At 36.3% G+C, this 23,386-nt stretch overlaps 1 protein-coding gene across 2 annotated transcripts in view; it reads left to right on the top strand.

The window, feature by feature from the left end:
• Positions 1–456: 456 nt before the first annotated feature.
• Dennd6a (DENN domain containing 6A) overlaps positions 457–23,386 on the top strand; it is a 71,136-nt gene continuing 48,206 nt past the window's right edge. The window contains exons 1-4 of one of the 2 annotated variants that reach the window (XM_076839713.1): positions 457–751; positions 14,191–14,229; positions 14,330–14,372; positions 21,177–21,289. In XM_076839713.1, the coding sequence (XP_076695828.1) occupies positions 515–751; positions 14,191–14,229; positions 14,330–14,372; positions 21,177–21,289 (432 nt within the window). In that variant the 5' untranslated portion in view covers positions 457–514. The remainder of the gene's footprint in view (positions 752–14,190; positions 14,230–14,329; positions 14,373–21,176; positions 21,290–23,386) is intronic. The other variant, XM_076839778.1, reaches the window with a different exon arrangement.

Here is a 23,386-nt window from a genome sequence, read left to right as displayed (position 1 = left end):
GAGATGTAGTTTAGTGTTAGAGCGCCAGTGGGTCCAGTCCTCAGTGTGGAGGGGTGTAAATAATATGTGTAAATATTTGTACTTGAACCGGGCACATCAAATGGCACAGGGTAAGAGTTTAATAATGTTTGCCATTGTTAATGCCGTTTAAATAATTTAATACTACCTTACTGTGATGGTCAATGCTGTCATTCCAAGAATAAGTCATTGCCTGGTCGTTGGACGGAGAACGAGAGTGGCAAAGATTCATACGCCACGGTTTCAGTCTTCAGGAGCTTTAAGAGGAGGCCAGCTTCACAGACCGAGACAGGCAGCATCGTGAAGTCTCCAGGTCTGCGAGTTGGCTCTGGGAGACCCAAGCCGAACCGGGCTCCCAGGGTCACGTGGCCTGAGGCCCCGCCCCTACCAAGCGGGTTCCCAGCGGCTGCAGTAGCGGCTGCTGCGCGTGCGCGGAGCCGCGCGCTCTGCGGCGCGGTCCACGGTGGAGGCGGTGCGAACAGCAAAGGGGCGGCCGATGGCTCTGCGGGGCCCAGCTGGCTTGGGGCCCGGCTCCCGCGGGGCGTTGGACGAGGCTGTGGCGGCGGCCGAGGGGCGCGAGGCGCCGGCCCTTGTGGCGACGGGAGCTACGCTGGAGGACGATGAAGAGGACGATGGCCGCGGCCGGGGCCTGCTGCGCTGGGACGGTTTCTCGGCATGGCTGCACTGCGTGTGTGTGGTGGGCTTCGACCTGGAGCTGGGCCAGGCGGTGGAGGTGAGGCTCGGCCGCACCCTGTCTCCACGCTTCGCCCCCGCGCGGGCGCGTCTGGCTCCAGCAGAGCCTGTGGCCCGCGGGCCGGCCGGCCAAGACCCCAGCTGCCGCTCATCCGGGCGTGGCCCGCGCCCCTCCGCGGGCTGGGCCTGGCTGCGGTCCGTCTGCCCTTCCCTTGGGAGGATCTTGGGCTGTGGCTAGGGTTGAAACGTGAGCTATAGGCCCCTCCTAAATGCTTGTCTTAAAAAAAAAATGTAAAAAAGTCACAGGAATAACTGAAAGAGTTAGCAGCACCTAGAGAAGGAAGCAGGCAGGATGTTTGAGACTTGCATGAGAAAGAAACAATATTTTGACATATGGTGAACTGTAATAGCTGAAATTGAAAAAACAAGTTTTTAGGCATTTTGTTCGGTTCCTTCTTTTTATTACTCATTTCTGTTATTTCTTAATACTGTTTCTGGAGTAGTTGGCCTGAGGACTTATGTCAAGATGAACATAGGGAAAATAATTTGCTTGTAAATCTCAAATTTTCTGTCTTTTTATGTCATCTTATTGATTTCAGTAATTTTTGATAGTGTTTAGGTCCTTTTTTGTAACACAAAAGATTGTCTTTATGTGTTCCTCCTTACCCCCCCCCCCAAAAAAAAAAGTTATCAAAAGGTCATATATTTAGAAATTTTGTTGTTGTTTTTTCTTTTGGTGTTAATGACAGTTTTTAATCTCATTATGACTTTGGTGGTCTAAATGGACGGAGAAAAAAAATTGATCAGAACTGCTGCTTTTATATTTAACCTGTCTTTTTGATGTTTTATCATTATACAGTTCAATAAGCATTGAGTTTTTGCTAAGATCTAGGCAGTATGCAAGTTACTAGGCATATAAATATAATGATATACTTTAACTTGTATATTCAAGTTAAAGTATAATGATATTCTTTAACTTGTATATTCTTGTATATTCAAGAATTAATTCAGGGCCAGACACAGTGGCATTCAGTAAATACTTGTTGACAGAATGAGTGAATATGTGAGCAAGACATTGATAGACCATATATGTTTACATTGACATGTTAACCTGAAGTTATAAGTACAGTAAAGTAGAATTTAGCCGGAAAGCATAGGATTGGGTGTTTGTAGTTGACTGCATTTTAAAATAGCTAAAAGAGATCCTTTTGGATTCTCATCATTTGGAACATTCTTTACAATATGAATATGATTTTGCTTTTTTTAATGAAATAAGATGGTTATCATAGTTGAGGTTCTGCAAAAATGTGAATTATTAAAGTACTTATTTTTAATTTCATTTCCCCAAACTGTACAGGGTTTCCTTTAGGTCAGTAGTTCTGAACTTCTTTTGTGCCTAAATCTTCAAAAAATGTCAACACCATGAATTCTCTATTACAAAATGTCTATTAAGACAAAATTATGTATATGCTTTGATGGACTGTTTGAATTTATTCATGAACCTTCTATTCCAGATTGAGTATCACTGATATTAGAAGGTGTAGGATGAGGGTGGGAAAGATTTCCTAATAAAGAAAGATTAGCACATTAAATGAGATACAAAACAATTTTGCTTTATTTGTTTCTAAAGGAGGAATGTGGAATATTGTACCTTGCCTCTTTTAAAATGAAAATGGACCGAGCCAATGGTGTATATTTGTTTTTGTTTTTTTTTTAAGGAGAGAGTGAGAGATGGAGAGAGAGAGAGAGAGAATTTTTTTAATATTTATTTTTTAGTTTTCGGTGGACACAACATCTTTGTTTGTATGTGGTGCTGAGAATCAAACCTGGGCCGCACGCATGCCAGGCGAGTGCGCTACTGCTTGAGCCACATCCCCAGCCCAATCTTGTATATTTGTAATCCCAGTGACTGGGAGGCTGAGACAGGAGGGCTCACAAATTCAAGACTAGCCTCTGCAGTTTAGTGAGGCCCTAAGCAATTTAACAAGACCCTGTCTCAAAATAAAAAAGACTGGGAATGTACCTCAGTGTTAAAGGGCTTCTGGGTTCCATCCCCAATACTAAAAAAACAAAACAAAAAAACAAAAACAAAACAACAACAACAAAAAATAACCCCCCTAACCCAAACAAACAAAAACCAGAAAATGAACACAAATTAGTAACTAGTATAAAAACTAGTTAAAAAATGTTTCACTTTTGTATTAAGACCATATCCATGTTGAAATGGATAAAAGGGGTGGCTGGAATGGAAATGTGTAGACTTGTGTTGGAGAAGTGACATAGAGTAGCTATAACCCTACATCCTATAATGTACAACCAAAGAGGCTCAAGAGGAACACTAATTAAAGAATAGGTGTAAAGAAAATTTGGAAAGTAATATCCTGGAACCCACCTGTGTTATCAAAAAGGCAGTCATTGAACCTTGGCCTGAGAGAGACTGAGGCGACTGTTCTGCCCTGACAGCATATATTGGTAGATTTCTTACAATTGCATAAACTGTGACACTTGATGGGGGTTGTGGCTCAGGTGGGGGTTGTGGCTCAGTGGTGGAGTGCTCCCCTAGCATGCACAGGGAACTGGGTTCAATCCTCAGCACCATATAAATGTAGAATAAAGATATGTATCCACCTAAAACTTTAAAATAAATATTAAAAAAAACACAGTGACACTTAACTGAGCTTAAATCCCTACTAAAATGATAGTATGGAATAGTGATCAAGAACCTAGAATCTAGAGCTGAACTGCCAAAATCCATGTGAGTAAGTTACTTAGCTTTTTTTCCTGAGCCTCACATTCCTCCTCTTTATAATAGGACAACTACCTATATTATGGCATTCTTGTGCGGGTAAGGCAAAGTAATGTTTGTAAAGCATTTGGAACAGTGCCTGGGAAACAAATCTATGTAAGTTTTTATTTGGGAAACACTTATTTCCTAGAAATTCCCTTTTTCAGTGAAGAGAATTCCTGACTTTTGCATTCTGAAGTTGGGCCCTAGTTTTATCATTTGTAAAATTGGGCTTGCATGTGTGTATTTGGTTGTGGACTACAGAAACTAACTTTTTTAAAAAAATATTTTTTTTTACATGTTGATAGATCTTTTTATTTCATTCATTTATTTATATGTGGTGCTGAGAATAGAACCCAGTGCCTCGCACATGCTAGGCAAGTGCTCTATCACTGAGCTACTACCCCAGCCCCTACGGAAACTAACTTAAGCTAGTTCAAACAGAAAAGGGGACCTTGGAGTAAAGGAGTGTTAAAAGCTATTCAAGTAGAGCTTCAGAAAATGGCTAGAGCTCAGAGCCAGGAAAAAAAAGAAATCTTGTTCTTTTTTTTCTCTTTTGTGGATCTTTTTCATGCTACATTCTTCCTACAGACTGACTTCTGCTTCTCTCTTCTTTATGGTGTGGAAGTTGCCCTTTTTAACTGCATAATTGAAGAGTGAATCTTTTATACTTGGAATCTTCCAAACACCAGAGGAAGGTAGCCATGTTTTGAGCAGGTTTCCACTGAGATACAATTGACTGAAGACCTGGCTGGGTGCGAGAGTGGTTCACCTTGTATTAAATGTCCGTGGAAGGCCCTGTCCTAGGTAAGGGAGATGTTAAGGACATCTTTTAGGGTGAGAAAAGATTGAAAATTGTGTTGACTCTAGGAGATGTACTTACCTTTTCCCCTGAAGTGATAGCATCATACAATCCTTGTCCTCTGAAATAAGGTTTGAAACTCCCTGGATTTTATAGACTCTTGCACTTCTAACTTTGAAATTATCTGATTATATAGTAAGGGCTGAATTATCTGAATCCAGAACTGTCTAGTTTATTAAAAAATGTTTTTTTCTTGAATGATAGTAACATGTTCCTTGTTGAAAACTTGACCCAAAAAGAAAATCATAAACACTGGAAAATATCCCTCCTAATTCCACTACTAAGAGGAAACTTCTGTTAATATTTGGCATTTATGTTTATGCTTTTTTCTCTTTATAAAATTTTACATTAATTAAGGATCAATGTGATTGTTATGAACAAAAATCTCATTTACAAGTAAAGGGAGATTGATTGAGAAGCTTCTAGGAAGTCTCAAAACCCAAGTGCAGGAAGCAAGGATGAACCTCATGGAATTTTTATTTATTTATTTATTTTCGCTTTATTTATTTATTTATTTATTAGTTGTAGTTGGACACAATACCTTTATTTTACTTATTTATTTTTATGTGATGTTGAGGATTGAACCCAGGGCCTCACACATGCTAGGCAAGGGCTCTACTGCTGAGCCACAACCCCAGCCCACCCTCATGGGATTTTGAAAGCCCAGGCTTTTGCCTTTGTCTCTGGGTCTTTTGTTTCTGCTCCTCTTTGGATGTCTGCTCCATATGCCTTCCTGATGCCCCTTTTCTCTGTAAACAGAGCCTCAATTGCTACTCCTTCATAACTTATGCCTTACTTTAGGTACCTGGTATTAATTTTAGCCAAAATCTACACTTTTCTTTTGAAACCAGTATGAAGCATAATGCAAATACTAGAAATTCCAGTTGACTCAGCAAAGGTCAGTACCCTCTTTGGTTCAGTCAGCTGTGGTCAGGAGATAAGAGTGTTAGTAGTAATAGAGGCCACCTAGGCTTACCTCTACAATAGAAGGGGACACTTCTATTGCATGGATTGGGCAGCAGTCCCACAAACATGTACCTGATAAACATTTTCTTTTCTTTTTTTTTTTTTTTTAAATATTTATTTTTTAGTTTTCGGCGGACACAACATCTTTGTTTGTATGTGGTGCTGAGGATCGAACCCGAACCTGGGCCACACGCATGCCAGGCGAGCGCACTGCCGCTTGAGCCACATCCCCAGCCCCCTGATAAACATTTTCATAAACAATTTGCTGGATCATTAGAGACTCTTCATAGAATTTTAATATTTAGTTATTAATATTATTTACACAGTGTAGGGGGTTGTTTGCTTCCTTCGTATACATGTTGGAGATGTTCTCCATTTTTCAGGTTCTTCATGTTTTAGGAATATATGGCACTTCACAGAAGGTTGATGTTTCCATAATTTGGGATTGCTGCCTGATCCACTCTGGTCCCCAGATTTTGTAAGAATCAAAACATCACTCAGCTCTCTCTGTCTTGAAGGCTATGACTTATCAACTTCTTGGACAGAATTTCAATCTAGTGAAAAGAGCCCAACCTTTGGGGTTTTGAATATTTTCTAGTTGTCTTGATTAATAGCCAGTTTCATCAGCTCTCATTTCATCAGCTCTCATTTTCCTTAACTATAAAATGAGAAAATATCCTGCGAGTACTCTTGAAGGTAAAGAGAGAATGCGTGTAAGAACTGATGACTATCATTGAATGCCTGCTCAATATATTAGTTTATTTTATAGACTAATTGAATAATCATAATGGGACTCTTCTTGGCTAATCACCCATTCCCATTATTTTGCCTACAAATGTTTTAAAATTCTTTTTAGTTATACACGGCAGTAGAATCTATTTTGATATACAACCATGGTCAAGTGATTTTTTTTTCTTTAAGATACACAATTTCCTGGAATGCATGTATATCATCAATATTAAAAGCCTTTCCTGGAATCAAATTTATTAGATTTCATTTTGCTGATAGTTTACGATACAGCCTATTTATATGTACATAAATTTTGCATTCTACTTCTTGTTGAAAAGAGTTTTTGACCACTTAAATTATCCATATAAAACAGGAAAGTATCATTAATTTATTTATAGACTTTATTATGATTATTGGTCTCTTCCCTTCCTTTTTTTTTTTTTTTTGACTACTGTATTGGGAAATGAACCCAGGGTGTTATGCATGCCAGGTGAGCACTCTACCACTAAGCTATAATGAGATACTTTCCTTTGTCCTGTATTTTTAATTTCCCTGTAAACTGAAGATAAATCTTTGTCTTCGTTTCCCCTTTTGGTGTTGGGGATTGAACCCAGGATCTCCTGGATGGTAAATACATACTCTACCACTGGGCTATTCCCCCAGTCCCTAAAGATAAACACTTTTTAATATTTTGGGTCATAAAATAGCCTTGGGTATAGATGGACTGTTCCAGCTCTGGTCTCCAGTAAAGAGAAACTTAGGCCATTTTTAAAAGAGCAGTTAGCAGAATTGACTCTCCCTCTCCTGCTTTTTTTAATTACTGCCTGTTCCTTCCTTATCTGGTAAAAAGGTAGATCCTGGAGTGTCACCACATTTTTTTTTATCTTAGCAAAGTTTCTGTTGATCCTTTTTTTTTTTTTCCTCCAAATGACTTAGATTTAATCATCAGAAGCAAACTAAATTGAAAGCTAACAATAGAGAAGAATTACATGTCAGTGCTTTGTTTATTCTTTTGAAGAGAATAAAGGCAGTTGCGTGTTTCTTGCCCTTTTCATCAGAGTGTCCATGCTCTCTGTTTGATCCTCAGAAGTTTACTGTTTTAATTGAAATGGGTTATGTTGCTAGGGTGTCTCACTGAGCCCTCTCTTCAGATATTTAGCGGACAACTACCATGTTCCTAATACAGATGTGTTCTGGAGATGTAGCCTTAATCATTGCCCACTTCATGGAGTTTTATAGTATCAGGAAAAGTGGGCCATGATAATAGGAGGAAATGCAGGGTATTAATGGCCTTTAAATTTCCTCACAACCTGGTAGTACTTCATAAGTAGCTTGATATAATTCTTTGATTTGGAAGATAAAGCCTCAAGTGACTTCCTGAGCCACTTATACCCCCCCAGATTTTTTTTTTTTTTACAAAGGCTTCTTTAGTTTTAATAACTAATGATTCTGTTATGAAATTATATAATCCCATCTTGGAGATAATCTGAGACATCCTCTTATCCAGTTAGCCTTTGCACAAATGCTTTATGCTTTTTCTATTTACTGTAAGAGTGAGTGATGTGAAACATTGACAATTGCTTCTAAATTTTACCCTGTTTTGAGGGAAGTGCTTAACTGTTCATTCCATGTTTAAAGTATTAGTTTTCCAGTAGTGTAATTTAGCTTAGATTTTTAGTGAGCTGGAGTCTGAGGCCCAGCCTTTTCTGATACTGTAATATTAGAGCATTTTTCCACTTTTAAAAAGAAAACGAACTTTTCTATCGAACTATAACATGCATAGAGAAAACCACACAAATCCTAAGTCTGTAATTTGGTGAATTTTCATAAAGTGAGAGTACCCATATAACTACCATGTAGATCAAGAAACGGAATATTACTATTGCCCCAGAAATTTCCCTAAATTTCCTCTTTCAATCATGACCACTCACTTCTCCCTCCCCAAGGGTAACCATTATCCTTATCTAGTTTAAAAAAAAATTTTTTTTAGTTGTTGATAGACCTTTATTTTATTTATTTATGTGCAGTGCTCAGAATTAAACCCAGTGCTTCACACATGCTAGGCAAGTGCTCTACCAGTGAACTACAACTCCAACCCCTCCTTATCTAGTTTTATGCTAGAATTAGGTGAATAAATAGATTTCAGTTTTTCTATACTGCATAGTTAACTTGATATTATAGGGCATTCAAGCATACTTTTCTTTTTTTATGTTGTTTCCTTTTTTTGGTACTGGGAATTAAACTCAGGAGTGCTTTCCCTTTGTTACATCCCCAGCCCTTTTAATATTTTTTTTCATTTTGAGACTGACAAGATCTCACTAAGTTGCTGAGGCTGGCCTTGAACTTGCAATCTTTCTGCCTCAGTCTTCTGAGTCACTGATAATACAGGTGTGCACCACTCTCTCCAGCAGGAATTATATCCGTATTAGTCATTTAATGAATTCCTGCCAAACTCTAGAGTCTTTTATAAGTTATAAAGGATCAATTTTCGTGTATTGTTAATTTTTGATGGGTACCTGTTGTAAGATGTACTAAGGCTGTTTGGATAGGCTATAATAATTTTTTTTTATATAGCACCAGTCAGAGAGAATTCTATATTATTGTGTTTTCTGATATTGTAGCGAGATATCTGACACTAGGTTTATTTAGCTTACAGTTTTGGAGGTTCAACAACCTGGCACTGTTGTGTGCTTAATCTTGTGAGGGCTTTCTAGCTATATGACAACAGGGTGGATGGAATCTTGGTGGAAGCACATATTAGGGCAGATTAAGATAAAAAGCAAGTGGCAAAGGGCCTGTCTTGCACGTGTGAGGCACTGGGTTTGATCCTTAGTACCATGTAAAAATAAATAAAATAAAGACATTGTGTCCATCTGTAACTAAAAAATTAAAAAAAAAAAAAGTGACTATAGTGGGGTCAGGGAGCTATGCTGCTCTTTTTTTGTTTGTTTGCAGTGCTGGAACTCAAACCCAGGGCCTTGCACATGTTAGGCAAGTGTTCTATCATTGAACTACATTTCCAACCCCAGGCTGCTTTTTTTTATAACAACTTCCTGTCCAAGGAACTAATCTGCTCCTCAAGACAGCATTAATCTCTTCTCAGGGTAGGGCTCCCATGACCTAATTATCTTCCACCAGGCCCCACCTCTGATATTTTCCACCACCTCAAAACCCCCACTGGGACTAAGTTCCCTGCATGTGAACCTTTAGTGGACATGCTCAAATCATATCCAAAACATAGTAGATTATTTTAGATTTCTCTCTCTCTCTTATTTTTAAATCAATGAAAATGTTCATTTTATTATTAAATTAAAAAATGTTTATTAATATGTTCAGTATAATCTTGAACATAAAATAGGGAAGAAAGATTTAAAGGGAATATGAATTCCATTCTTCCAATTCAAATGTTTAAGTCATTATTTTCACTAAATCAATTAAGTTCAAGTCTGAACCACCTCTTCCCAGACTTGGACTTTATTTTAAGTCATTTGGAGAGCCTTCAGTTTTCAGAATTAGACCAAGGACAGCAGAATCCTGAAGAAGGTCAGTATGTGACTAGCAGCATCTTGTAGGTCTCTTTTTAAAGAGAGGTGTTATGTTGAGCTAGGGTGGTCAAAGCCCTGGTTTTGATACCCAGCACTGAAAAGAGAGGGAGAGATAGATAGATGTTGTGTTTAATATGACTGGGAAGTTCAAGAACAAGGTGCCAGTCAATTCTGTTTCTGCTAAGATCTCTCTTTATGGCTTTCAAACAGCCATCTTCTTACTATGTCCTTACATGGTGTAATAAAAATAAATTTTTCTGATGTTTCTTTTTTTTAAAATTTTTTTAGTTGTAGTTGGACACAATACCTTTATTTTATTTATTTATTTTTATGTGGTGCTAAGGATTGAGCCCAGCGCCTCACATGTGCTAGGCAAGTGCTATATTGCTGAGCCACAACCCCAACCCCTCATGTTTCTTATTATAAGGAACCTAGCCTTATGTAGGCTCTGTTCTTATGTCCTAATTATTCTTATGTCCCAAAGTTTGCATCTCCAAGTTTCATTACAATGAGGCTCAGGGCTTTCAACATCAGAATTTTAGGGAGGCAATTCAGTTATAGTACCATCCAAATGGACTAGACATTTCAGAATTGGAATCCAAATTTATCCCCAGATTTCCTGAGAAAATAGATTCTTTTAAGTTTTACATGGACAAAATGTCTTTATTTTACATTTAAATAGTGCTGAGGCTTGAACCCATTGCCTTGTGCATGCTAGGTGAGTACTCTACCACTGAGCCACAACCCCAGCCCTGAAAATGATTCTTTTTTTTTTAAAGAGAGAGAGAGAGAGAGAATTTTTTTTTAATATTTATTTTTTAGTTATTGGCGGATACAACATCTTTGTCTGTATGTGGTGCTGAGGATCGAACCCGGGCTGAGGATCAAACCCGGGCCGCACGCATGCCAGGAGAGTGCGCTACCACTTGAGCCATATCCCCAGCCCCTGAAAATGATTCTTAAAACTAAATTTATTCTCAGTTTAGAAGCCAGCCACAGTTTCATGTGACCTCAGAGGGGAATTTTGTGTGAGATATTCTTTATGGGTTTGGAAGAATATGTTTCTCAGAAGAAAACAGTAACTATTTATCAAGGCATTTATTTTGTGGGAGAATTTCCTATTGATTTCTGAACTGAAGGGATACTTCTTTAAAAATTAACATCAAGAAGATATCCTAGGATTAGATGTGTAGCTTAGTGTTAGGGAGCTTACCTAGTATATGAGGGTTGGATCCACAGCACTTGGGGAAAGAAGGGGAGAAGGTATTCTATAACGCTGTATTTATTCTGGAAAAAAGAATTAGAGAAATGATTCTAAGACTGTTAAAAGAACTTGAATGCTGGGGTTGTGGCTCAGTGATAGAGTGCTTGCTTAGCACATGTGAGGCATTGAGTTCGATCCTTAGCACCATATTAAAATAAGTGAATAAAGGTATTGTGTCCATCTACAACTAAAAAAAAAAAATAAAGAACATGATATTAAGCCAGGCACAGTGGCACATACCTGTAATTCCAGCAACTTGGGAGGATGAGGCAGGAGGACTGAAAGTCTGGGGCCAAATTTAGCAACCTAGACCTTGTCTCAAAATAAAAAGGTCTGGGGATGTGGCACAGTGGTAAAGCGCCCCTGGGTTCAACCCCCAGTACCAAAACCAAAAGAACCACAACTTGATGTGAGAGTTAGATTTTAGTGTTATATTTAAGTGGGTTAAGTCCTTTCCTTTTAGCAGTCATTTGTATAGGAATGGCTAAATGACATATGTTGGACTGTTTTATTGTGATGAATAACAATTTTTGACAAAAATGGATAAATAGTTTGGGATTTATATAGTTGGAAATTAAGAATGGCATAGCATTTTACAAAGGATACATTTAACCCTTAGCAAATGTCTCTATTTAGGGACCAAGAAGGATTATAGCCAATAGGGAAAAGAATCAGACTTCCCTTAAATACCTTTCTAATGCAAAGAAAATTTAAAGTCTAGAAAATTAAAGTCTAGCAGTACCTTTTTCTCTCAAGGAAAGAAGTCAACCATGCTTCTTTCTGTTAAAAGTGACAAAAACAGCCCAAACTGGAATAAGAAAATAGAATTTATCCATGTTATTATAAAGTCCTCAGGTATGCCTGATCCAAAGGACAGTTGAATTTATGGTTTAAATATGTGGTAAGAACTTGGTTTCTCTTATCTTTCTGCTGTTTCACTGTAGAGGTCTGATAAATATTTTATATTTAAATGATATGAAATATAATTATTAAATATATTAATAGCAGGTGGAAACAGTTATTGAAAGATAACAATAGAGCATCACACATCAATGGCAAATATTCTCAGCCCCCTGTTCTGCACTGGGGTTTGAACCATGATGTGCTCTTTCACTGAGAAATAAAAATGTCTGAAGCCATTTATTTTGAGTCAGGGTCTTGCTAAGTTGCTGAGGCTAAACTTGAACTTGTGATTCTCTTGCCTCAGCCTCCCAAGTAACTAGAATTTAGGCATGTGCTACCGTGCCTGGAAGAAATAGCTTTGTAATTTAATTATTTTAAAAAATTTTTGATGGTGCTTCTGGGGATTGAACCTTTGGCCTTGTGCAAACTAGACAAGCACTCTACCCCTGAGCTCTATCTTCAGCCTCAATGGTAAAATAGAATTTTTGTTTGGAGCAAATAGTTTTGAGAATATTCGAAATTTGAAGGGGGGGGGGAACCCAGTTTGAGAGACAGCTCAGAATTAAATAAGAAGAAGTCCACAAAATACTAGAGGAAAATGTGCTAATATTAATAGTTGTTTTCCAAATTTCAATTCCCTGTCATATTATTTGTACTACTATTGAATATTTTTAACTGGACTCATCACCCCACCTCTACCTGCTGCTTTTACTTTGCTATGCCTCAAGCATTTGTATCTAGGCTATTTTGATTTTTTGAATGTTAGGGGTTTTTTTCTCTGTACACTTAAAATACAAATAACTATTAAAATTTTTAAATTGATTATTTAGAAAACAAGGATTTAATATATAAAGGTTGAAGAAAGAACTTTCTAAGAGTAATAGTAAATCATAGTCTGTAGATTTGGCTGCGTATGAATTTAAAGTTTCTTTCCATCAAATAACCAAAACTGAACTACAAAATGTTTACTGTGAATTGAAAAGTTTACAGCTTGAAAAATTTATAACATTGCCTGTTATACAGGGAAGACTAAATTGTGTATGTATGTTTGTGTTGTGGGCCTAACATTCAACCTTAGATTGCCCTTCAGCACCAAACCTCTGATGTCCTGTTTGAAAAATCAGTCTTATGATATTGATACCATAACGAAGAGGTATTACTGACAGTTCCAAAATATGCCTTTTGTACTTCAAGAATGTATAGGGTCAGTTAGCTAGTTAACAAGTATTGAGTACCCACTTTTTGTCACTTTAGTGAATTATTGCTCATCTTCTAAGATCAGGATGGTCATAATGTGGCAGTGGATTGTTCTATAGAACAGATGCCCTTTGGGTTTGGTGTTGAATAGTGTTTTTTCTGACAGCAGATGCTCTGCCTTAATCCTTCTTCTTTCAAAGGGTCCAAGGGGCAGTAGTTCTCAGAAGGTGCTGTGATCACTGAAGGTACTAAACTAACCAGTCTGGGGAAATGTATAATGATTATTTAAGGGAAATGAAGGGAAGACTTTTTAAACTTCAGGTAATTCTTTTGTTTCTTTTTGTTTTTCTCTTAATATGTAATTAATGATGTATATTACTTCTTATAATCAATCAAATTCTTTCTTAAATGTTGATCCCAGTGGAAAGATAGGTTTCCTTCTTTATAGGGTAAATTGCCAAAGCTGTCCTTGAACTTGGGATCCTCCAGCTTTAGCCTCCCAAATTACTGGGATTACAGGTGTGAGCCATTGTGCCTGGCTTAGATTTTTTTCTTTTGTTTCTTTTTTCCTCTCTCTCTTCCTGTTGTATTCTTTTTTTTCTTCTTTCTTTTTTTCTTATCTTTCTGTCTTTCCTTCCTTTCATCCTTTCTTTTCTTTTTCTTTATTTGGACAAATCCAGGGCTCTGTCACTAAGCTACCTTTTTATTTTATATTTTTTAATTTTTTTAGTTGTAAGTGGACAAAATACCTTTATTTCATCTTTATGTGGTGCTGAGGTTTGAACCCAGTGCCTCACGTGTGCTAGGTGAGCACCCTACCACTGAGCCACAACCCCAGTCCCATATTTTTAATATTAAAAAATAATTTTTTTTGTAGTTGTAAATTGAAAGAATATCTTTATTTGTTTATTTATTTATTTATTTTTATGTGGTGCTGAGGATTGAACCCAGTGCCTCATACATGCTAGGCAAGTGCTCTGCCACTGAGCTACAGCCCCAACCCATGTGTTTTAAATTTTGAAACAGGTCTAAGTTTGCCAGGCTGGCCTTGAATTCCTGGGCTCAAGTGATCTTCCTCCCTCAGCCTCCTGAGTAGCTGGGACTGCATGTATGTGCCACCATAACTAGCTTTGAAGTATTTCCTATAGCTTTTTTACCACAGTTAACTAGAATTTTAGAAGTATTCTTTAATGTATATGCCTAACAAAAATTAATTATTTTCTTCCAGGTAATTTATCCTCAACATTCCAAACTTACTGATAAAGAAGTAAGTAGAACTATTGCTCCGTATAATCTGTTGTTATATTTCTGTTTGTTTTTATTGATGTGTGTATGTCAGCATATATAGCTTTTGTTTTCTTTTTCAGAAAACCAATATTTGCTATTTGTCTTTTCCAGATTCAAATTCAGGTAACTATTTTTCATGTGGTGTTCTGTTGAATTATATACTAAGAATACTGGTTATAATTTTAATCTGTGAAAGTTAATTGAAATGGCATATTAGAATGAAGTCTCAATTTTAGCCCAACAAATCAGTGATTTTGATTCCTGATTTAATGATGTCTAATCATGTCATAGTTGATTTTAGTTGGTTCATTTCTTAAAGGAACTTTTACAGTGTGCTGAGGTAATAATACATCAGGGGACAATAAACTGTTGAAATAGTGAGATTGAAAATTAACAACATTGGTATGTTTGGGGACTTAGAGTATGTAGTTTACTTTGAGTTCAGAATTTATGAGCTTGCCTAACTGTAAGAAGAAGAAACAACAACAGAGTGAATCCAGTTATGAAACATGACTATCATTTATTTTTCTATGGATTAATATGACAAGTATTTGCAGTAGTGCTTGGTGTGTAAAAATCATGTGTTTGCTTATTGTTAAACTTCACTTTGCTAATCTCTTTCAAAGTATCATTTGTGTGGTCCTAATTGTTGACATTTTTCAGGTTGCCTGTTATATTTTACTTTCAAAACAACTTTTTAGGCTTACAGTGACCAGAACATTCAGATTCTTGGGCCACACACAATTAGAACTCTATAAAGCAGAATCACTCCACTTCCCTTTCCTTTTGTGGTTACTTCTAATATCCTGTTAATTTAGTTCAGTTGATCTGATTTGGGAGATTTAACATTTAAAAATTTTAAGCATTTTTCTCTTTTCTGTATAAATGTTTCTAGAGTTTTTTTTCAATACATTTGGAATTTGCAGCCTTGGTGAAATATATGGAAGAAAAATGATAGATATCTCAGTAAATTAGATATTTGCCTTTGGGAGATTATAGTAGGTCTTTTGTTCTGACCTGTAACTATTAGAATTTTTAGTAATTTTTGCCTTTTTTTTTTTTTTGGTGGGGGGGGTACTGGGGATTGAACTAAGGGGCACTCAACCACATCCCCAACCCTATTTTGTATTTTATTTAGAGACAGGATCTCCCTAAGTTGCTTAGGGCCGTGCTAAGTTGCTGAGGCTGGCTTTGAACTCCTTATCCTCTTGATTCAGCCTCCTGAGCTTCTGGGATTAGGTGTGCGCCACAGCACCGAGTTAATTTTTGCCTATTAATGAAATAATTACATAGAGGTCTTCTAGGATCTGTCCTTGTTTAAGTCAATATTATTCTTATAAAATCTACACATTCAGTTCTGAATTGTAGTTAGCGTTGGAGTGGATTTCTAGGACTCCAACTGAGTTGTGTGGTTTATAGGATGAATTAAATTTCTGAGATTGAAGTCCAGTGGATTGTATTATGCTCTTCTCTTTTAGACCACAGCTGGTTGTCATAGCTCTCTCTTTTTTTCATATCTGTACATGAGCATAAGGGGATCAGAGACCCCCTTCTCTTCATGCTGCTTGGTCTCAGGATTATTTTGAGCTGAAGGCAGTTGGGAAACAGCAGTTGCAAAGATCCCTCTCCTTTCTCATTGTGTTCCGAAAAGCAGGACATAAATTTATGAAGGTGTTTACTTGCTCCTTTGTCATACTGAGAAGGGTAGAAAGATTCTGAAACATTGTAGAAGACTCTTATCTTAGGTGAGCATGGTTTCACATGCTGTAATCCTAGGTAGTTGGGAGGCTGAAGCAGGAGGATCATGAGTAGGAGGCCAGCCTGGGCTATTTAGCAAGACCTTGTCTCAAACTGAAAAACAGGGCTGGAGATGTTACTCAGTGGTAGAATGCTTGTTTAGCATGTGCCAGGCTCTGGCTGCAATCCCCAGTAATGCAAAAAATAAAAAAGTAAATAAAAAATAAAGACAAAAGAAAAAGACTCTTCCTTGGAATGGTATTAGCTTCAGTTTGTATAAGTAGGTCTTACTAAAATAACCTTATCCTCCATTAGTTTTTTTTCGACATGTATTTTTTGTTCCACAATTTACTGGTTTTGAGAAGCCAAACCCCAAGTCTAATCATTTCTCTGCAGTTTATCCCCTTTGCTAAAATGTTACATAACTCCCAGATCTAACTAACTTTTGAGGTCATTACTTTTTTCTGTGAAGTGTTCAGGTGCATGTGAAATAAATATTTTCTCTTGTTAATCTGTTTTGGTCGATTTAATACACGGGTCCTAGTTATTAAACCTATGAGAGTGGAGAAGAAACTTCACTCCACCCCAGCAAGCATATAAGTTAATTTTTTTTTGGTAAATATTTTTTTAATTGTTGATAGACACAGTATCTTTATTTTATTTACTTATTTTTATATGGTGCTGAGAATTGTACTCAGTGTGAAGCAAGTGCTCTACTACTGAGTACAGCCCCAGTCATAGAAGTTAATTTCTCAAGAAGATACCTTGGTGTTTGAGTAGCTGTTTTAATATCTAGTTTTATAGTTAGCCTCTGCATGTATCATTTTCTTTTTGGAAGTTAAACTCAATTGTATATCTATGTAAATAAAAAAAATTTTTTCCAATATTTTAGGCATATAAATGACCCACATTTTTTTTTTCTGGTATTGGGAATTATTCCCACGTTCACTTTACCACTGAGCTACATTCCAAGCCCTATTTATTTGTTTATTTTTATTTTGAGATAGGATCTTGGTAAGTTGCTGAGGCTCTCAATAAATTGCTAAGGCTAGGTTGGCCTTAAACTTGTGATTCTTCTGCTTTATCTTTCTGAGTCATTGGGATTACAGGCATTCACCACCAGTCTGGCCTTAGAGATGCTTTTTAATGCCTTTAAAAAAATTTTTTTTTTTTGTAGTTGTAGATGGACAAAATGCCTTTATTTTATTTGTTTATTTATTTATTTTTCTGGGTGCTGAGGATTGAACCCAGTGCCTCACGCATGTAGGCAAGCGCTCTTCCACTGAGCTATACCCCGAGCCCTAATGCCTTTTTTTAATAACCTGCACATCATTTTATCCAAAGTATCATTGGTACTTCAAGTGGAATTGATAAAAGATTTTGAAAGTAGTCACCTTGCCATCTGAATTGATGAACATTAACTAGACAGCAAGAGACTATGTATTTTGTACATGTTTAAGATCATTGGTCCCAGTTATGATTTCCAAACAGTTTGCTTCTCTTCTGTGTCTAATAAAAGGAAGCTGTGCCAACTTTGGAATGGATTTATAGTGCTATGGAAGGACATGGTGGAGCAGACTTTAGGAAAGTATCATAAATCAAGGTTTTGTGTTTGTGGATATGCAGAAGAAAAAGTAAAGCAGCATTTTAGACAGTATGAAGGCTATATTGATAAAATGATTTTGGAATTCTCAGTGGAATGGGTTTGCCAGTCTCACAATCCTTTTCTGTCTGTCTCTCACTCACACACGAACACACACACACACACACACACACACACACTTTATTTGTTTATTTATTTATTTTATGTGGTGCTGAGGATTGAACCCACACACACTTACTTTAGATCCTAATGACTTGAGAAAAAACTTTGGTTTGTTTTTAGGGTTCAATTCCTTATTCCATTTGAGTAGCTTTCCCTCTGATACATACATGTCAGATTCTTTTCCTCCTTATTGTTTATCATTAACATCATTTGTATTTAGGTGTTCTTGCAGCTTAAGCTACATTGGCTACCCAAGTACAGTACATACTGTATTATATAACATGTCCAGAGAGAAAACTCAGCATTAGTAGAGAGAATTTGAAGCATTGATGAATCTAAGGGAAAAATCAGTTTTTGCTCTGGGTGGACTTGATAATATTTGTCTCATGATTTCTTGTCTATATACAGCAGTGACATTATTACATATGTTACACTTTGCACATTTATATTGAAGGATCATTTGGGGTTTTTTAAATGTTCAGTCTGTTGTGGACCAACACTTTTGTAAAATGCAATTTAAATGGATTATTTAATAATGGATAATTATCTAATAATAAATAATCTAATGACACAAAATGAAAAAAACAAGGAATGCAAAACAAAAATCTCAGTTTGTCACAGCAATGTCCAATTGCTATAAACCTTTCAAATATTTATTCTCACTGTCCTTATTTATTTGGTCTTGGATAAGTAACAAAAGTTTGCGGACTGGCATCATTCTAACAACTACACTTTGAGAATCTCTAATCTAAAGTACTTTTTCTCAGGAATTCCAATTTAGCCATGCTACTCACAGGGGGAGTGACTATGTAAAGTTGAGGGCCCAGGAATGGGGATGACTCAAGAAATTTTTTCTTAGTCATACATATTCTAACCCACTCTGTAGTTGTGTTTGTGATAATATAGAAATAATATTTTTAAGTTATGTGTTACCTTTAGGTAAAATATTTAATCTTTTTTTTTTCTCAAAAAAACTTTTTTTTGGGGGGTATAGGAAGATTCCATCTGTTTACATTTACTTTGCAGTCTCAGTTTGAGTATCAGATGGAAAGAAAACTTACAGAATACTCTGTGCCTACGATAGTTTTAAAATGGGAGATCTCTTTTTGCTGAATTACCTGCTCGTGAAGGAGGAGCCATGATTGAAAGAATTGGTTCCTTGAATGAACAGTATGGCCCAGAGACCATTGATTTCTAGAGCTCTGTGATCTGAGGGGCCTTTTTCAGAGGGGCTTTTGTATTTAAATGAAGAAAAGTTTCATTTTTTCTCCAATTGGCAGTGAAATGAATTAAAAAATAATAGCTTTGTTGAGATATAATTTACATAACATAAATTTACCCATAAATATGCAATCCAAGTTTCGATTGGCTGGTTATCAAACTAGGATTTTGTGTATGCTAGGCAAGTACTTTACCACTAAGCTATAGCTGCAGTCCCACATAATTCAGTAATTTTTAGTATATTCACAGAACTGTGCAACTGTTGCCATAATCAACTTTAAAACAGTTTTATCACCCCATGGGTGGAATATATTGAGCACATTTCACATTTATTACAAAGTTACTAATTCTAAATATAGTAACTTGGAAAATTTGAGGGACAAGTTATTTCATGTTTTTTTTTAGAGTATCTATAGTTTTTAAAAAAGTTAATACCTGACAGCTTAAAGTTTGCATTTAAAGAGATTGGCTAATATAATTAACTTCATTTTAAATTCAGTAGTAAATCAATTACTTGAGCTCTTAATCTTCTGTAGTATATCTTTTTAAAAAAGCTTTTTGGGCTGAGGATGAGTTCAGTGGTAGAGTGCTTGCCTAGTTTATGTGAAGCCACGGGTTCAATCCCCAGTACTGGATGGGGTGGTGTAGGAAAGAGCTTTTATTGTGAAATATGAAACAATCCACGATTGAGGAACAGAACTTGGCTAACATCTCAGAAACTTCTTCATGCCACCTCCAATATTATTTCCCCTCACCTTCAAATGTAACCACTAAATTTTTTGCTTTTCTTTATACTTTTTTTTAAAGGGGGGGGGGAGAGAGAGAGAGAGAGAGAATTTTAATATTTATTTTTTAGTTATCGGTGTACACAACATCTTTGTTTGTATGTGGTGCTGAGGATCGAACCCAGGCTGCACACATGCCAGGCGAGTGCGCTACCGCTTGAGCCACATCCCCAGCCCTTTTCTTTATACTTTTATCATCCAATTATGTACTCCTTTTAAAAATATTTTTTTTTAGTTGTAGATGGACACAATACCTTTATTTTATTTGTTTGTTTATTTATTTATTTATTTCTATGTGGTGCTAAGGATTGAACCCAGTGCCTTACACGTGTGAGGCAAGTCCTCTACCGCTGAGCCACAACCCCAGACCCCAATCATGTACTCCTTATCATTATAGTTTTGCTTTGAACTTTTTTATATACATGGATTTGAACAATATGTATTATTTTGTGCTTGACTTCTTTTGCTCAACAGCAACAGTTTTCAAAATTTTTTTAATTACATGTGGGAAATGGAATAGAAAAATTAAAGAGACTTTAGAGTTAAGATATGCTTTAGGGGCATATCTTAAAATAAATAAAAATAAATAAATAAAGGCATTATGTCCATCTATAACTAAAAACATTTTTTTTTAAAGAGAGAGTGAGAGAGGGGAGAGAGAGAGAGAGAGAGAGAGAGAGAGAGAGAGAGAGAGAATTTTTTAATATTTATTTTTTAGTTCTCGGCGGACACAACATCTTTGTTGGTATGTGGTGCTGAGAATCGAACCCGGGCCGCATGCATGCCAGGCGAGCGCGCTACCACTTGAGCCACATCCCCAGCCCATAACTAAAAACATTTTAAAAAATGGTTCCTTCACATAAACTATTTTAAAAAATGGTTCCTTTAAAATTGATGAAACTTGGATAAATAAATATTATGCTATGCTCTGCATTTACTTATTGCTTTGCCTCTAACCAGCAAAATGGTTTGAGTCATCTTTTTTTTTTTATTAGTTGTTGATGGATCTTTATTTTATTACTTATTTATTTGCAGTGCTGAGAATTGAACCCAGTGCCTCACACATGCTAGGCAAGCGCTGTACCACTGAGCCACAGCTCCAGGTCTTGAGTCGTCTTTTGAGGCACATGAAGTTTTAGGATCTCCTTTTTCTTTTTAAAAACATGACAGACTGTGTTAAAATTATTCATACAAGGGCTGAGGCTGTGGCTCAGTGGTAGAGTGCTTGCCTAGCACATGTCAGGCACCGGGTTTGATCCTCAGCACCACATAAAAATAAATAAATAAAGGTATTATGTCCATCTACAACCAAAAACATTTTAAAAAACGATTCATATGGTTCCTTTAAAATTGATGAAACTGGATAAGTAAATATTATGCTATGCTATCCTTAATATCTTTCATTTTTGTTTTTATTAGGTTGTCTTGGAGATACCCAGTTTTGTTTTAGATTTCGACAGTCTTCTGGGAGGAAGGTGTCACTGCATTGTCTCCTGGATCAATTTGACAAAGATTTACCAGTTTACTTAAAGGTTGGAAAAGTAGTCATAAAAAAATGTCTATGTGAGAAGAAACTGAAGAGCTTATTACTGTAGAACTCATTTATTCCATTACCTCTGATAGCTTTCAGAAATTTGATTTTGCTTTTATTTATTATATAGCTGAATTTGAGTCTAATTGATAAGAATTCAGCGTTTAAGTGAAAGAGACCTTATAAAATTATAAGTTATAATATGTTCTGGAAACATAATGGCATTGTGAATTATAAAAGTGAATTAGAATGCTGAAGTAATTTTCTTTCATTAATAATTATTTGTTTGAATGTGGGGGTAGAGTGGTACTAGGTAGTCAATATCATCTAATGTTGAAGTGGTTGTTCCCCAAGTTGTCCATCATACATATAGTTGTTTCTTTTATATTTTTAATGATTTTTTTTGCAGTTACTGTTATAAACAATTTTAGTAATTCATGATTTCGGAATATGTAAGTTTCTCTCTTTGAGTACTCCATGCTTGTATGTCTGGTTAGATAAAGAACATTCCCATTTGGATGTCCTGTCAGCACAATAAATATGAACTTAATATCATTTTGCCTAAAATCAACTTTTACAAATTAACCTTCCTGTTTCTACTAAGAGCAGGAACCTGCTCTCAGCACGGATAATACCTTTTGAAATGTTGAGTCTTATAGTCATTAGTTACTCCATTTTCATTTTCTGTTGCTACCACAATCAACATGCTCTTCCAACTGATGATAATAATAGCTAATATGTACTAAAGCTCTTTGTGTTCTAGGCACTGTATTAAGAAGCACTGATTAACTTATTTACTACCTATAGTCCTCTGAAAGGGTTCTTTTTACAGATGAGGAAATTGAGCGCCCGTGAGAGTAAGAAATTTACTACCAGGAAATTTACCTCTTGTTTTTTTAATTTTTTTTTTTTTATTTTTATTTTTTAATTGATTTTATTATTTTTTAATACACAATAATAGTGGAATGCGTTAGTTACAATCCTTATTACACATATAGAGCACAATTTTTCATATCTCTGTATATAAAGTATGTTCACATCAATTTATGCCATTATTCATGTACTTTTTTTGCATTACAATTCTTAATACACATGTATACCACAGTTTTTCATATCTCTGTAAATAAGGTATGTTGACACCCAATTCAAGTTTTCATACATGTATTTTGTATAATGATGACCATCACATTCCACCATCCATGCTAATCTCCTTCCCACTCCTTTTCCCTCCTACCTCTCTTCCCTATCTAGAATTATTCTAATCCTCCCATGCTCTCCCTCCCTACCCCACTATGAGTCACCCCCCTTATATCAGAGAAAACATTCGGCATTTGTTTTTTTGGGATTTGCTGCCTTAGCATTATCTTCTTCAACGCCATCCATTTACCTGCAAATGCCATGATTTTGTTCTTTTTTAATGCTGAGTAATAGTCCATTATGTATAAATGCCACATATTTTTTTGAGAGAAAGAGAGAGAGAATTTTTTAATATTTATTTTTTAGTTTTTGGTGGACACAACATCTTTTATTTTATTTTTATGTGGTGCTGAGGATTGAACCCAGCACCCCGTGCATGCCAAGCGAGCGTATTACTGCTTGAGCCACATCCTCAGCCCAATGCCACATTTTTTTTAATCCATTCATCCACTGAAGGACATCTAGGTTGGCTCCATGGTTTAGCTATTGTGAATTGTGCTGCTATAAACATTGATGTGGCTGTTTTTTCTAACACACTACATCTTACATGCTGTTGCCAGCTGAAGTATACATATATATTATAAAAATAGAATCTAAAATGACTACCAATTGCTGAATGAAAAAAAGAGCTAATAATAGTACTTTTTTTTTTTTTTTTTGGGTCCTTTCTTTTTGGACCATTAAATATAAAACCCTGGACTGGGATTGTGGCTCAGCGGTAGAGCGATTGTCTAGCACGTGCGAGGCCCTGGGTTCGATCCTAAGCACCACATAAAAATAAATAAATAAAGGTATTGTGTACAACTACACTTAAAAAATAAATATTAAAAAAAAATAAAATAAAACCCTTGGGGTTGGGGTTGTGGCTCAGTGGTAGAGTACTTGCTTAGCATGGGTGAGG

This window comes from Callospermophilus lateralis, chromosome 1 (genome assembly GCF_048772815.1).
Source record: "Callospermophilus lateralis isolate mCalLat2 chromosome 1, mCalLat2.hap1, whole genome shotgun sequence".
Taxonomy (NCBI): Eukaryota; Metazoa; Chordata; class Mammalia; order Rodentia; family Sciuridae; genus Callospermophilus; species Callospermophilus lateralis.
The sequence above is the reverse complement of the archived record's forward strand: the minus strand, read 5'-3'. Positions and strand labels throughout refer to the sequence as shown.